This window comes from Cyprinus carpio, chromosome B22 (genome assembly GCF_018340385.1).
Source record: "Cyprinus carpio isolate SPL01 chromosome B22, ASM1834038v1, whole genome shotgun sequence".
NCBI lineage: Eukaryota > Metazoa > Chordata > Actinopteri > Cypriniformes > Cyprinidae > Cyprinus > Cyprinus carpio.
This window is the reverse complement of record NC_056618.1, coordinates 23,618,623-23,633,566: the sequence shown is the minus strand read 5'-3', so window position 1 is coordinate 23,633,566 and position 14,944 is coordinate 23,618,623. Positions and strand designations below refer to the sequence as shown.

The window sequence follows — 14,944 nt, the reverse complement described above, 5'->3', positions numbered from 1 at the left end:
TCTCAGGTAGGTCAAGAGAAGCCCTGCGCTGCCTGTCAGCCTGACTGAATCCAGATGGATGGTGACCGCAGTAGTCTGGTTTGAGTTGGCCTGGCTCTATCACAACCCTCGCCCTGAGACGCAAGGCCCGAGACTGCAGGCCGGACACAGACGAAAGACTTTCAACACCTTCAATGACCCTGCATTGGATTTGTCAGAAGGGATTTTTAAGGAGAAGTCAAAGTGCAGTTTGGAGATGAATGAACCCGACTGGTGCTGATTTTATTGCTCAAGGCAAGATATAACCTGACCCCCTCAAAAAAAAGCTAAAGCACTTTTTTTGTTACCCTTTTGTGTAGAAGCCTCTTTCTGCCGTAGACTTAAAATAAATAAATGAAAACTATTTTTAAAAAAAATATTGCTATTGTATTTTTCTTATATATATATATATATATATATATATATATATATATATATATATATATATATATACATACAGCTATTTCACATAATCGTCACTTTTTTTGCTACATTTCTTAAAATTGCAAATTTAGATATATTAGTAATTGTAACTTTATATCCCACAAGGTTACTTCATATTTTATGGTTTATGCTTTTTTATAGATTTGCATCTGTTATAATTCCTAATAACGACTTTTTGTAACTCATTGTGACATCTTATAATTGTGACTATTTCTGGTAATTGCAAATTTATATCTCAGAGATTGTGGCTTTATACAGTAATTCACGATGTGAATTAATATTTCACAATAGAGGCTTTTGCATAGATTTGCAACTATTTATTATAATAATGACTTTTTGTAACTCATAATTGTGACTATTTTTCGTAATTGCAAATTTATGTCTCAGAGATTTTGTCTTTATTTGGTCTCACAATGTGAATTAATATTTCACAATTGCCACTTTTTACTCAAAACTGCAACTATTTCTCATAATTACAATGTTTTGTCATTTATAATTGCAATATTTCTTGTAAGTGTGACTACTGCTCATAATTGCACATTTATATCTCCAAAATTGTCATTATATTACAAGCTACGACTGCAGCTTTTAATCTCACAATATCATGTTGTTCTTCATAATTGTGAAATTGTTTTGTAATTGTGACTTCATTTCTGACATTTACAACTTTATGTCTAACAGACAGGTACAAAATAATTTTTCCGTTGTTGTCTGTTTTGAAGCGAAAGTCCCAGATTGCTATTCTGGATCATTCTTTAACCCCTTTTCATGAGAAAACCCCTAAAGCAGCAGATGCGGTCAAACCCTCTACAGAAACAGCGAGATCAAGATTTCCCGCTGTTTTCATCATCAAATGCAGCAGGACCTCGTCTCTTAAGAGGATTGGTTGAAGTTCGGCAAATGCCAACAGACGCTGGGAGCGGTAAATACAGAGAGTTGTGTAAATCACAGCGATGCTTGTGTACAGTAAATGCAGGATTAGATTCAGGATTTAGATATGTTAACTACCACTTCACAACTGTGTAATTAGTGTTCACTTCACAAACCTTTGTGATGGCAATAGCACAAGCATGCCCCCATATTTCAATCAGCTGCTGTTGTCCAAAGCGATAGTCCCTCAGGAGCTCCGTCTCAATGGTCGCCACCTCCGTTTTACTATAAAAGACAGACAGAGAGACAAAACGCACTGACATTGAGCTCATGACATGCATGATATTAGCTTACCAGTTGGGACGATAAATAAATCATGCTTTATGTTTCGGCATGAATGCTAACAAGTGCCAAAATGGAAACTGGGTGGGTTTGATTACATGGAAACCAAGGACTGCATTACAGCAGCTGACATTTACGTGTGTATTCTGAGCACATTGTATAAAACATGCCATCCATTCCAGGCATGGTGTCTCGCTGCCTAATGCCTGTTTAGCCACACTCAGAGCTTATGTTACTGGGAGTTTAATGTGGGCTACAACGTAATTGTACAATACAGGCCTTTACTTCACGACTCAAACACGGGGAGCCTTTCAATAACCTACTGTACTGTATGATCGTAACATCAGAGCCCCCTGCTGGAGGAACACAGAACTGCTGTCAGGATGCTGATACTAAATTACAACTCTAACCCTAATATTAATGCATCAATAATGAACAAATTAATAAACAACACAGTATATATAAATAACAATCAATCTAGATATATTTTATGCTAATAAATGCTGTAATAACTGTTGATTGTTAATAAACAAGTCAAATCTTTTTTTATAATTATTATTTTATTATTTATTATTATTTTATTCTCAAGATAAATCCTCAGCTGCTTATTATTATATTTTCAACATAAGAAAGCTTATAAGTTACTTATATTTTTTAACATAACAAAGGTAATAAAGTGTTGGGGAACAAAACCAGCCAAGACAAAAAATTAATTAATTAATAAAACCTTGTGAATACTGACTGAAGATTAAATAAAATATAAATAAGTCTATTAAATAAAATGATTAAAAATCTATGAATGGAAATGCTAAAATAACTAATAACTAACTAAATAAGTTGAAGTACTTAAATGACTAAAAGTAAAATAAAGCTATATTTAAAACATGCAAAAGAACATAATAATATTAATAAAACAAAAATTAAAATGAAGACTGTGAAGACGCAAATTAAAGCTAATTCACAATATTAATAAATACTCTAATAGTGCTATAATATTGTATAAAAATAGTATACAATAGTACAATAATGTGTTTTAGACACCTTTCTGTCTTTTTGATTTATTGTTGTATTTCAACCTGAGGCATTTTTCCAGTATGTTTCCAAGACAACAGGTTCGCTTGTATTGTGTTTGTTGTCTCTTACTGCTTTAGGCACCAGAATAACAGAACAAAGAACCATTTATGAAAATGATTATACATTATTGAGTTCTCTCAGCTGTATGCGTGAAGCTCCCTGCTTGAATGCGGCTTTTTACCATTTCAATGCAATTTTCTGTCACTATCCAGTTCTCACTATCGCTTCAGAAAGACTAATAATGAGTTTACTAACAAAAATAATGAGCTTGTTGTCTGCAAGGACTGCATGTTCTTTGATATTTTGGGAAAATGAAAAACAAGAGAAACAGAAAAGTCATATTTTTGGCATTGGTCAACAGGTCACCAAGCGTTTACTCAGCTCTGATCATTGCCGTAACCCTCGACATGGGGTACTCCAGCTTTCTGGCATTTACCGTCTCCAATAGAGCTCCACAGCCGTCAAGCCGAGTTTGCAGGGGGAGATTTCCTGGCGTACTGTGACACAGTGATATTTGTAAAGTTCAGCCGAGTCTAGCGCTTTTGATATTTCCGTTCCCATCGACCTATTCAGGGAAGTCCTGACAACCATACATTTCCAAAGTTCTCTGAAAGGTTCCAGGGACTAGATAAACCCCAGAAATCTCAAGCTTTAACCTTGTAATGTTTCCAGTATGTACTGTAGAAACAGTTTTTGGGCTGCAAAGAAATACTTCACTTAATATCTCTTGAGCATTAAGACGATTTCAGTGTGTCCCTGAGGCTTCTTTGTAGTGGATCAACTGCAAAGAGCAAATCTCACCAGCAGGGGACAGTGTGGCTCAGAGTGTTGCCCACCAGTCCAAGTCGCTTTACATTATTAGGTCACTTAACATATATCAGCTCATCTAATAGCAATTAACGGTTATTTCGGTTCCTCAAAGAATCTTTCAGTAAACAGTTTATATTTTCTCCTATAATGACTAAAGGATCTTTTATGTAATGGAAAGGTTCTATCTACACCCTTAAAAATTCATTTTCGAAAAGAGGGTTTTAACAGTGATTCCATATAAGAACCATTTTCGGTTCCCTGAAGAGGTTTTTGAATGAACAGCTCTTAAAATTTGAAGAGCATTTTTAATAATCTAATCTAATGAATATTTTCCCACTATAAAGAACCTTTTGTGCAATGGAAAGGTCAGCCTACTCTTAAAAATAAAGGTTCCAAAAGGAAGCCTAGAAGAATCATTTTGGGTGAACAGTTTTTGTAGAATCGAAAGGTTTCACCGATTTTAAAGGTTCTTCATCGAACCACAGATGAAAATAACCTTTATTTTTAAGAGTGTACAAATGGGGGTTTACACAACAATGCCATAGAAGAGCCATTTTTGTTTACCCAAAGAAACTTTAAGTGAACAGTTCTTAAAAGAACCATTTTTTTGTATAAAGAACCTTATGTACAATGGAAAGGTTCCATGGATGTTAAAGGTTCTTCAATGCAAATAAAGAACCAAAGTACCAGAGGCTCTGAAAATGATAACAGGTTTGCGTTAGCATCTCCCCCAGCATTGCTATTCCATAGGGCTAGGGCTAATTGTTGTTGATCGCCCTCACAGCAAATACACACATGAATACACAGTCAAATGAACAACAGTATCAGCCCAGGCACCCGCCCAGAGTCTTCCTAATTTCCCCGCGAGGAGCCGCGCTATCTGTGAGTCGCGAACAGTGCTGATCAGCTGTAATAACAACTCTGCTAATGAGGTTGTTTACCTCCAGTCCGCTAGCTTGCTAAACACACACGAGTGTTGAAATGATTGTGCCTGTTTGCAAGAGGACGCATGGATGTTTGTGTTAAGCATAGCACAAAACTGGGGATACTTCTCAATATCCTTTTGGTTACATTTTCCCTCTTTTTCTTCATTTTCAACCACTGTAATTACTTCAGCACACCACGACAACTAAATAACCACCTCTCTCGTTTAAATCAGTGGGCTTGTTACTTTTAGGGGACCAGCCGCTTTTGACAAGAATCCGGTTTACAACCCAATGTTCTCAGTGAAGACCGATTTAACAAAGGAAATCAGTGGGTGAAAACGATATAATAGAAAAGTAATGACTATGGAAAACAGGAGAGTACACTGCTATTTGCATAACTGCCAAACTTAGCGTACGGCCCCCTCCAGGCTCCCAATAATGTGATAGAAAGGGGTGTTTTAGAAGGTGTGGTGGGTGGTTTTTTAGGGGGGGTTGATATCTTTTTATTTATTGGTTACATATTTTTTTTTATTCGGTGTAGAATGATCTTTTTAATGACAGATGATGAATGTGCGTCCTGGTGTGAACGCTGCTATGAGCATTTGCTTGCAATTTAATGTAACATTTGAAATTTAAAAAAAGAAATAGAAAAATTATGTAAGTGTCACTATACAAATTTGGTGGCATTTCCATATTTTATAAATCATACATGAAACCTGCCATGTTAATTATTTTATTGTTAAAATACATGTTGAGTTATATACACACATACAATGATTTTATGCATATAAAAATTCATTTTATCTTTTATAAAATTACTACAATGCTATGTGTAAAAAAAAATTTAATAATAAATGATAATAAATGACCAATGAACAAATTACGTAAATTATATATATGTGTGTGTGTGTGTGTGTGTGTGTGTGTGTGTGTGTGTGTGTGTGTGTGTGTGTGTGTGTGTAAAATGTAAAATCTAGCTGTATTTCAGTTAACATTTATTTTATCTGGCATCACAATTCTAGAAAGACTCTTTTAGCAATCTCAAGACTGTATTTCCAGTCTGCAAGTACAGAGGTTACTCAAAGTTTCATCTGCCTTGAATGATTCATGGAAAAAGAAGGGAAAAACAACATCTAATGATGTTGAAGATCCAGGAGCTGAACTCTCGTGTTACTCTTAAAGCAATTAAAAACTTCTAAAAGTTCTAAACGTTCTAAACGCTCAAGCCCTTGCTGATTGCTCCCTAATGAGTGTCTCGACTTCCTGCTGGTTAATGACATAAAAGCCAGTCTGAGGCATTGGAGGAATGGTCAGCAGGGACAAGCGGACAGCTCACTCTAGGCCTATGTCCACATAAGGGACAGGGTGGCCCCATTTGACCCATTCTAATGCTGGATCACCCCAATCAAATCTGGAATATCATAAATGGTTTGGAAGTAATGAGAAAAACAAAACAAAATGGTCCTTGGAGATGTTTAAAAATTCTGCCATGTGAGGGCGATGAATCAAAAGTACAATGTGAATCAAAAAGTATCACAAATGTGGAGAGGACAGTGAGGTAGATGTACAGAAAAGGAAAAGGTGAGCTGAAAAGAGCAGATATGGTGAGCGGTGATGACACCTAGTGTAATTGTGTCTGAGTCAGCGGACACGTCGCTTTCCAAAGGTAATATCAGAGCCGAAGAACAGTGGGATGAAGCTGACACCAGCGTTCTGGAACAACTTCACCGTTCTTGGCAGCGAGGAGCCTGGCTTGCCTGACATATGTTTAGAGAGGAGATGAAATATGCATCAGACGTGACACTCTTATTCTAAGATTAGCCTGTGTTTGACATTAATCGAGCAGGGAAGTGCTATTTTACGATGACAGAGAACATATTTAACGTGTCTTCTGTTAACATCCAAAGAGCTATGTCTTTCCTGAGCCTATCCATGTTCAAAGAACTATGTATTAAAGTGATAAACAAATGCTGGAACATGCCGTCTGCTCTTCACATTTTTCCATGTTGCCTTGCATTTATCCACTCACCATAAACACCGTATTTCAGAGCCACTTCCTCTATTCATCTCTGCCCTTATACCCACCCAGACCTTTCCAAACACATTTCAAGGCCTTAACCGCTAAGTACAAATAGTGCAAAAAATACAACAGGCTGTATAATAGAAAGGATAAATCATTTTACCAACTCATTGCCCTGAGGGAACCTCTATAGCCTGTGTTCGCTGCACAGTAAGATAACGGCTCAGTGCAGAATTGCCAGATCTGAGTAACAAAACTAGCCCAATGACCAGAGAAAAGTGGAACCTAGCAGTATTATCAAAACTCAAAACATGCCACTTCCATACCTACTGTAAAATACTTATTTTTACAATCAATGTTGTGCAACAGACACACTTTTAACATGTAAATCAGTGTATAGGTTATAATACGGTCATTGAGGAGCTCAAAGATTTTCTACCACTGATTCTTCCTATAAAAAAATAGTAAAAAAGTCATTTATTCTGTATCATCATCATTACAATTCTTGGCAACCCTGATTGTCCATCTAAACCAGTGCTCTCAAACTCCACAGCCCTGCAGAGTTTAGCTCCAAACTTCTCCAACTCAACTGCTTGGATGTTTCTAGTAATCCTGAAGGCCTTGATTAGCTTGTTCAGGTGTGTTTAATGGTTGGAGCTATTATCTAAAGCCTTCTACACGCTGCACGATTTTCAGCTGTCCCAAACGAAAGATTGGAATTGTAAAACAATCGTGGCGATTTCTTTGATCGTGGCTCCTAAACGGTGCTGCTATATCGTATAGTGAGAGAGGCTTAAAGACGGCAGTTGTCACGGTCTTGCAACCAATGATAGCCTGCAATCATTTTCTGACAGTGTCAGAAATTCAGCATGATCATCTCACAGTGTGTTTGCAACTTCAATCCATGTTTACTGACCAGCCAATAAAAATGTGACATAAAAAGGCGTATTAATCAACGTGACATGCCGCTAAAACTGCTTACCTCAAGCTCTTTTAACTTCCTCTTTCACAGCTTCATTTTTTTTCAGCAAACATTGATAGTACAACTGCCAAACTGTGCTTTGTCATGCTCTTTTTGTTTACCTTTTTGCATGCTAATGATGTTTTATTCTTTAATAGTAACTTGCATCGTAACCTACGAGTCACTAGAAGCCATCATCGTACAGTCTGCATACGTATCGTACCCAGTGTTGGGGAAAATTACTTTTAAAAGTAATGATTTGGGGTATTGAGTTTTTGTATATAATGTGTGACTAATTATGCTACTTAGTTACTTTTTATGAAAAGTAATGCGTTACGTAACTTTTACGTTAGTTTCGCGTTACTTTTTAAATATGAGCAGGGCTTGATTGTTTTTAATATAAGAAAATCTATTTACAGCAAATGTAAAAGCCCTTTCACACCAAAAAGTGTAATGAATAAACCTTTAGGCTGAAGGAAAAGTATGTCTTATGCGAAGTTCCTGCTTAAGTTGAAATTTTTCAACCGATGTGAATTTGCATATATTCGCGCGTTTGCATTGACTTTGTATGTAATCTACTCGCACAAATAATTCAATTCGCTTTTGGTGTGAACACAGCATGAACTTCCCTTTTAGCTTTTGTCATCAATTAAATTATTGCTTAAATCACCAGCAATAACAAGAAAAATGTGTATCATTCTTTTTACATTTTTAATTACAACATACTAACAAAAAGTATAAGAAAAACCAACATTACAAAACACTGAGTGACAGTGTGCTAACAATGTATTTTTTTCTCTAAGAATCTAGAAGACTGTTTCAAATAGTCCACTCATAGTAAGCAGTGTCAGGACCCACTTGAATTGCACGAACAAAAGCCAAACAATGAATGATTATCTTTAAACTGAAGCGCTTTGCAAGCAGTCTACCTAAGCCACATAAACTTACCCAAAATGTGAGTTCAATATGATATATACATGACCTAAACTTGATATTACAATTTAAATCTGAACAAAATAATGCAAAACACACACTTGAACTGGTCATGGATACGCTCTTTGTCTAGCAATGCGCCAAAACACCAACAACAAAAAAACAAAAGCATGAAGAATTCACAACATTACAAACCCATTTTCACAATAAAATATAACTATTTTACATGGTGGTGATTTCTTATGATTTATCAGTACATTGTGATTTGTTTGTAATGTACCATTTTTTTGAAAAAAGAAAGCTTGAAGGTCCACTTCTAAATTTAACTGTCAGTAGGTTGAAAACAAAGGAAATCATACAAACACATACGAATTAGCCACGAATATGTGTTGACAGTATAATAGTGTAATCATAATGTTATGTTAGGAGCTTTCCACATTAAACTGTCACATTATGTTAAATGTCAATACATACTGACTGAATTCTAAGGGTATTTTTGTCAGAAGACAAAAACTATGACTTAAACTTTAAATACTATAAAAACTGACAATGCTCTTCAAGAAGCTCTTCATTCAAATCAATGTTCAAGAAGAGCAGGTTGTTACAGCAGGTCTAGCAGGGCGTCATCATCTTGGCCTGGTGCATCGGAAAGAACGCTTTCAGAGATTAAGATCCACAGTGCTGGATTTTTGGCAGCGGTGCTTGGACTGGTGACAGGAAGGCCAAAGCGACAATGATTTGACAGGAATTACAGGACTAATGTTCCATAATGCAGGAGAATTATGATGAATAAGTTCTTGCCAGTAATGTAATGACATCCATATTGTAGGTATCATCCTCCCCACTTCTGCATAATCAAATGCTTACCTCCCCTTTGGTCCAAGACCAAATCTTTGACCCATAAATCCTCCCTCGTTATGCATTTCAACTGTCCGCTGGAGTGTAAGGGATCCAGAAGACAAGGCACACCTGAAAATGGTAACAGGCCTCGGCCCAGCTGGCCAGCTCACTGCACAATGATTTTCATCTGGCCAGATGAACCGGTAAACAACAGCAGGGTACATCGGAGCTTAAATCGTTTTTTGAAAGCATGAAAGCAAGGAGCTACTTGAATGCCTTAGTAAGGATCACGTTTCGGCCACTTCTCTGGGAAAAATCGATAAACAGGTTATAGGGATCGTCTCAAATCCTATCGCTGACCCATAAACTAATCTCCTCAACACTTCAGATGTGCTTGTTAACTCGATTTTGAAACCCATTGCTGAGGCGCCCCAACTTCCCTTCCAAAATGACAACAATACATCAACCGTTCCATTTTTGGAGCTCTGGGAATCTGATGGAGAGCGCGCAGCGCATGGACCTCTTCAAGAACGCGCCTGTTCGGCAGCCAGTCAGCTCCGGGACGGCTGCCCGTCACCATGGCAGCGTTTTTTGGTGACACGGAGACTTGATTTTGATGGACTGCATTTGGCACCGGGGAGTGACTTCAGGAGAACTTCATTTGGATGCTCTACTCAAACAGCCGCTGTGAAATATGATCTCGCATGAAAGTTCCATCAAGGGATGGTGCGTTTTAACACAGGCCGTTTAGTTCAAGTAGACCAGACAATGAGGTACCGAGAAGCAGTTCAGCTTGCCATAGATGGAGAGACCACGAAATGTGATTAGCAACCACAATTCATGGCTTAAATCCATTAGTTCCCTTCAGCAGCATTGCATCAAAGTGGAACTTTTTCGACGGTCATGTGCTTATGTAATTATGGCCTCTGCCAGTTGGCAGTTTCTCAAGTAACTGTGCCCAGCTAGATATAGCGAGAGGACCACAGGAGACTGTGCAAGTAGAGGAAACCATGGTAACAGAGCAAGTCAGGTCACCGAACCGACGGTGCACGCAGACAGGTTGAAGGATGTAGGGAAGACAGAGAGACTGAAAATAGGCACGCAGGTACAGTCCTTCAGGCCCAATTAAAACCGCTGCTTGGCTGAACCGGAGTTCCACAGCAAATGAAGAAAGTGAATATGCAGCGTTAGTAACAGATGCGTTTAGCCATAGATATGGTTGAATAAAATGCCCTGTGATTATTTTTGAAGTGTAATTTCACAGGCTAATTTAAGGCAATAAAACAACTGTGACAGCCATCTGGAGTAGCGCAGGATGTATGCAGTGTGAAAACACTGAATCATATCGCATGAATTAATTGTGGAATCAGTACAACTTAAGGTTAGGTGTTATCTTTTAGCATTTTGGAGTGTAATCTAATGACAAATAGGCTTAGAATATGAATTAAGTTTCACGCTGACTGCTTTTCGCTAATTGCGGCATTCCAGGACAGAGTATGTGAGCAGAGTATGTAAAGCAAGGAGGAATTGATAAATAAGTCTTATGAGAAGATAGTGAAATCTTAAGAAATGATACAAGAAAAATATATATGGCTAAAACATACGATCTTAAACTTAAATCTAACCAAAAAGATTTGTTACTCTAATGAAGTCACAATTTGTATGAAATCTTATGAAAGTGTAGGTAATAAGTATGACTAATGCGTACAACCCAAACTTAAACCTAACCATGAGAAGTCATAATTCATACGAGATGGTAAAATCATCAGAAAAAACTTAGTCTGGAAACTTAGTCTAGTCTAACATTCAAATTCAAAAATAACTTAAGTCTAACTTGGGTCTCAGAAGTCATAATTCGTATGAGATTGCGAAATCATAAGAAATCACACAAGAGTGTACAACCCAAATCTAAACCTAACCAAAGAATGCTTTGTTTTTTCGCAAGTTAGTCTTAGTCTTATAAAAAGTCATAAATCGTACAAGATGGTGAAATCGTAAGAAATCAGATAGAAGAATTATGACAACCCAAATCTAAAATTTTTTTTTAGTAACTTATCTCATGACAAGTTATAATTTGTACGAGATGTAAAAATCGTACGAAAAATTTTTTACAACTAAAACATACAAACTAAATCAAACCAAAGATTTGCTTAGTTTCTTTAGAAGTCATCGATGGTATGAGAAGGAAAAATCGTAAGAAATCGCACAAAAAAAAAGTACGAAAAAACACAAAACTCAAATCTATACCGAACCAGTTTTTTTTCCTCCGCAAGTTACTCTGACTTGCTCTTATGAGAAGTCATAATTCACAAGAGATGGCAAAATCATTAAAAATCGTGCAACAAAAAAAAAGAATTCATACTATTTGAAAAAGCATTTCATACTAAAACATACACCCCAAACATGAACCAAAAAAGTGTTTTTTCATACAAGTGAAGTTGCACAATACCACATTATTTTTGCAGTCTCGTAAGTATTATTGAGACACGTGAGAGTGTATTAGATTACATTGCTTAATTATTTTCCTAGGAGAGAAGCAGCGCAAATTCATCCTAAAGAAATATGCAATATATCTTGATTAGGACGCTGCCTCTCATATTCTCAGGGGATGTTCACTGGTTCTATTTTTCGAAAAATAAACTGGAACACAGTGGTCTGAATAGACTGTAGAAAATAAATAAAGGACAGCAGGAGCAGCTTCTGCGTTCTCGCACAGACCTCAAGTGTTTCCTCAAGGAAATCGCAGATACATGACAAGCTAAGCAAGCCAATGCATTATAACTGACCCCAATCTGCCATTGCTATTTATGCAGTGATACTAATATGCTCTTTCCCAGGGCTTGCTCAAACAACAAATGTGTCATTACAATGCAGAATATCTCAAGTAGCAATATAATATGATATGACTGTCACGAAAACATGTCCAGCTCACATTTCACCCCAAAATCCAAAGAAAGAAAGAAAGAAATTAAATTTTGCATGAAGAAAAATCTACTTTTTTTTGCATTGGGACATTATTTTTAAGACAATTAAACATTTTCCCCTAATTAGAGTATTTGTTTCACTGTAATATCGGAAAAATAATAAAAGCTGAACCGGCCTGTCAACACGAGCCAATGAAAGTGCATCCTCTGAGATTCTCTCTCAGGTGGCCTATCCTTGTTCTCTCCTCTTCCTTTTGCCCAGGACATCCATAAACTACATTGTGACTATGCCAGAGCATGAAGGCAGGGGTCTATGTCCTCATCTGGCTGCTCTGAGAATCACAATTTATCCTGAAAATAAGTCATGTTGAGAACTGTCAACAACATACTCCAGCTTTATTATGGTGATACAGCCATATGGCACATGGAGACTGTGTGCTCAGATGTTCACAATTTGCAATTTGATCTTCCATCAAGAAAAACGCAATAAAACATCTCGGTTTAGACAGTTTTATAGCTTGTTTACCTATTCTGAAGTCTTTCAAACAGGAAACAAGTACGCTACAAAGCCGTGCTGAATAAAAGCCTTGTTCCTCCTGTCTGGCATTCTGATGTTCCCCTGTTGAGAGCTTCTCAAAGGAAAACAAGCTCGCATTCATATTCCATCATTTGATTGCATCGTGCACCCTGAGTCCAATTCATAACTTTTATAGACATCTTTAATGGAGATTAAACCAGCACTCTTACTAGGATGCCATTCTGGGGACGGCATTTAGATGAAGACAACTGAAGTCAGTATGAGAATATGAAATAAATGTTGCCATTTTAAATGTACAAAGCACTACAGCCACAATTAAAAAACGAACAAACAAACAAATAAAAATACAAAGAATACAATAATACTAAGCAGTCCGTTAACCTAAACATGGATACTCATATATCGGCCTATAGTAAAAAAAAAAAAAAAAGATTGAGATGGAGATGGCGGACAAAGGTAATCTTAAATAAATAAATAATATAATATATAGGCGTAATAGTAATGTTACATAATATCAACAATAAAATTTTACTAAATACAATTTTAAAATTTATTTTATAATAATGAAAAAAATCGTAAAAAAATATATATTTTTTTAATTTAAAAATTAAATATTATTATTATTTTTCCTGTATGGGTAACATATAGGAAAGATGTAAAAATACTAAGACTAAAACTGAAAATGACAAAATTTAAAAATAAACTAAAACTAAACTAAAATTTTAATAAAAACTAAAAATATAAAAATAAAAGCTGATTTAAAATGTGTATACATACCATAATAGTATATAAATAATACTAGGGCCATAAGAAATCAATTTTATTTTTTCCCAAAATTGGTTTTTCTGTTTTAATTTTTCTGGATTTTCTGGATTTTAATGTTTTCATTTAATTGTAATAATCAAAAGCATCTCATATTAATTGTTTTTTTTTTTTTGTTTGTTTTTTTTTTTTAAATCAGAAATACTGTGTATATAGGCTACATTTTCCTGCTAAATAAATTCTGGTAAATATTCCTTAAAAATAATTTTTTAATAATCATTTTATTAGTAGTATTAGTACAATCATTTCATTAAGCAATATATTTCTTGTCACAGTTTCTTCAAGTTAAACCGAACTTTTATTTTGAAAGGTTGCTCTGAAGACCTTGAAGTTTCCGTTTGTAGGCTATTGTGATATGACGACAGATTTTCTCAAAAGAAACAGTAAAATGCTCATGAAGTAACTCTCAGGGCAGTTTGAGAGATCATGTTCTTGTGTTCATGTACTCATTTATTGAGCCGGCAGAGGCTAAAAACACCGCAAGCATCACGCGCGATTCAGCGTTGTAATAAATAAAACTGTGCGTCTGTGTCATTCATTCACACAGAGATGTGTTGAACATGAATAATTCATATTTAAATAGTATTTTTGCAGCTTAATATTCACACTAGTCCATATCATGTTTTGATTTAACTGTACTGACCTACTTTGATGTATCCATCCAAATTATGGCAAATTCAGTGATATTCCACACAGTAAATTCCATTTTTATGACTGGATTCTGCAATTATATCCACGTTTTCCAGAAATCATGAGGCCCTATAATACTAAAATAACACTGCTAATCACTAATATCTTGACATCTTGCATTAATTAAGCCAGATCAAAAGAGGCATGATCCAATCTCATCTTTGTCTTGTGAAAACTAATGCCATATACGTACTTTACAGAAACAGTTTGGATATTTAAGACTGGCACCTTCATTTCCAGACGTGCCCAAGAGATTTTAATTTGCAGCATTTCAAATTAACAGAGAGCTGCACTGATATACTTTGCAGTTAGAAATGGTGATTAAAAAATAATTAACAACGCCTCTAACTAGGACGGGAATAGAAAAAAAAACATGCATAATTGAAGAGGAAATCAAATCCTACAGACAGAAAAGCAAAATCTTCCAGACTGAATAGAAAGGATATGACTAAAACCGAGGAATGATGATATCAGTGGGAAACTGACAATGAATGATTAAAAGAAAGAAGGAGGTGGGAAAGCAAGAGGACATTATTATTCGTTCAGGTGCCCTATGTAACATTATTACAAAACATCAAATTTAATAATCAAATAAAGCCAAAAAATGTAAGTATGAAACCACAAGAAGTGCATTTCATGGAAAGATGGTGTTGTTCACAGTCTTGAATACAGTTTGGAAGTCACTTTGTTGTCTTATTAAACTGTGCCAAGCAATAAACAAGTATCACAGTT

At 35.9% G+C, this 14,944-nt stretch overlaps 1 protein-coding gene across 1 annotated transcript in view; it reads right to left on the bottom strand.

Moving 5' to 3' along the window:
* LOC109059822 (yjeF N-terminal domain-containing 3) overlaps positions 1 to 14,944 on the bottom strand; it is a 32,381-nt gene that overhangs the window by 8,090 nt on the left and 9,347 nt on the right. The window contains exon 2 of the mRNA XM_042748724.1: positions 1,509 to 1,617. Within this exon, the coding sequence (XP_042604658.1) occupies positions 1,509 to 1,617 (109 nt within the window). The remainder of the gene's footprint in view (positions 1 to 1,508; positions 1,618 to 14,944) is intronic.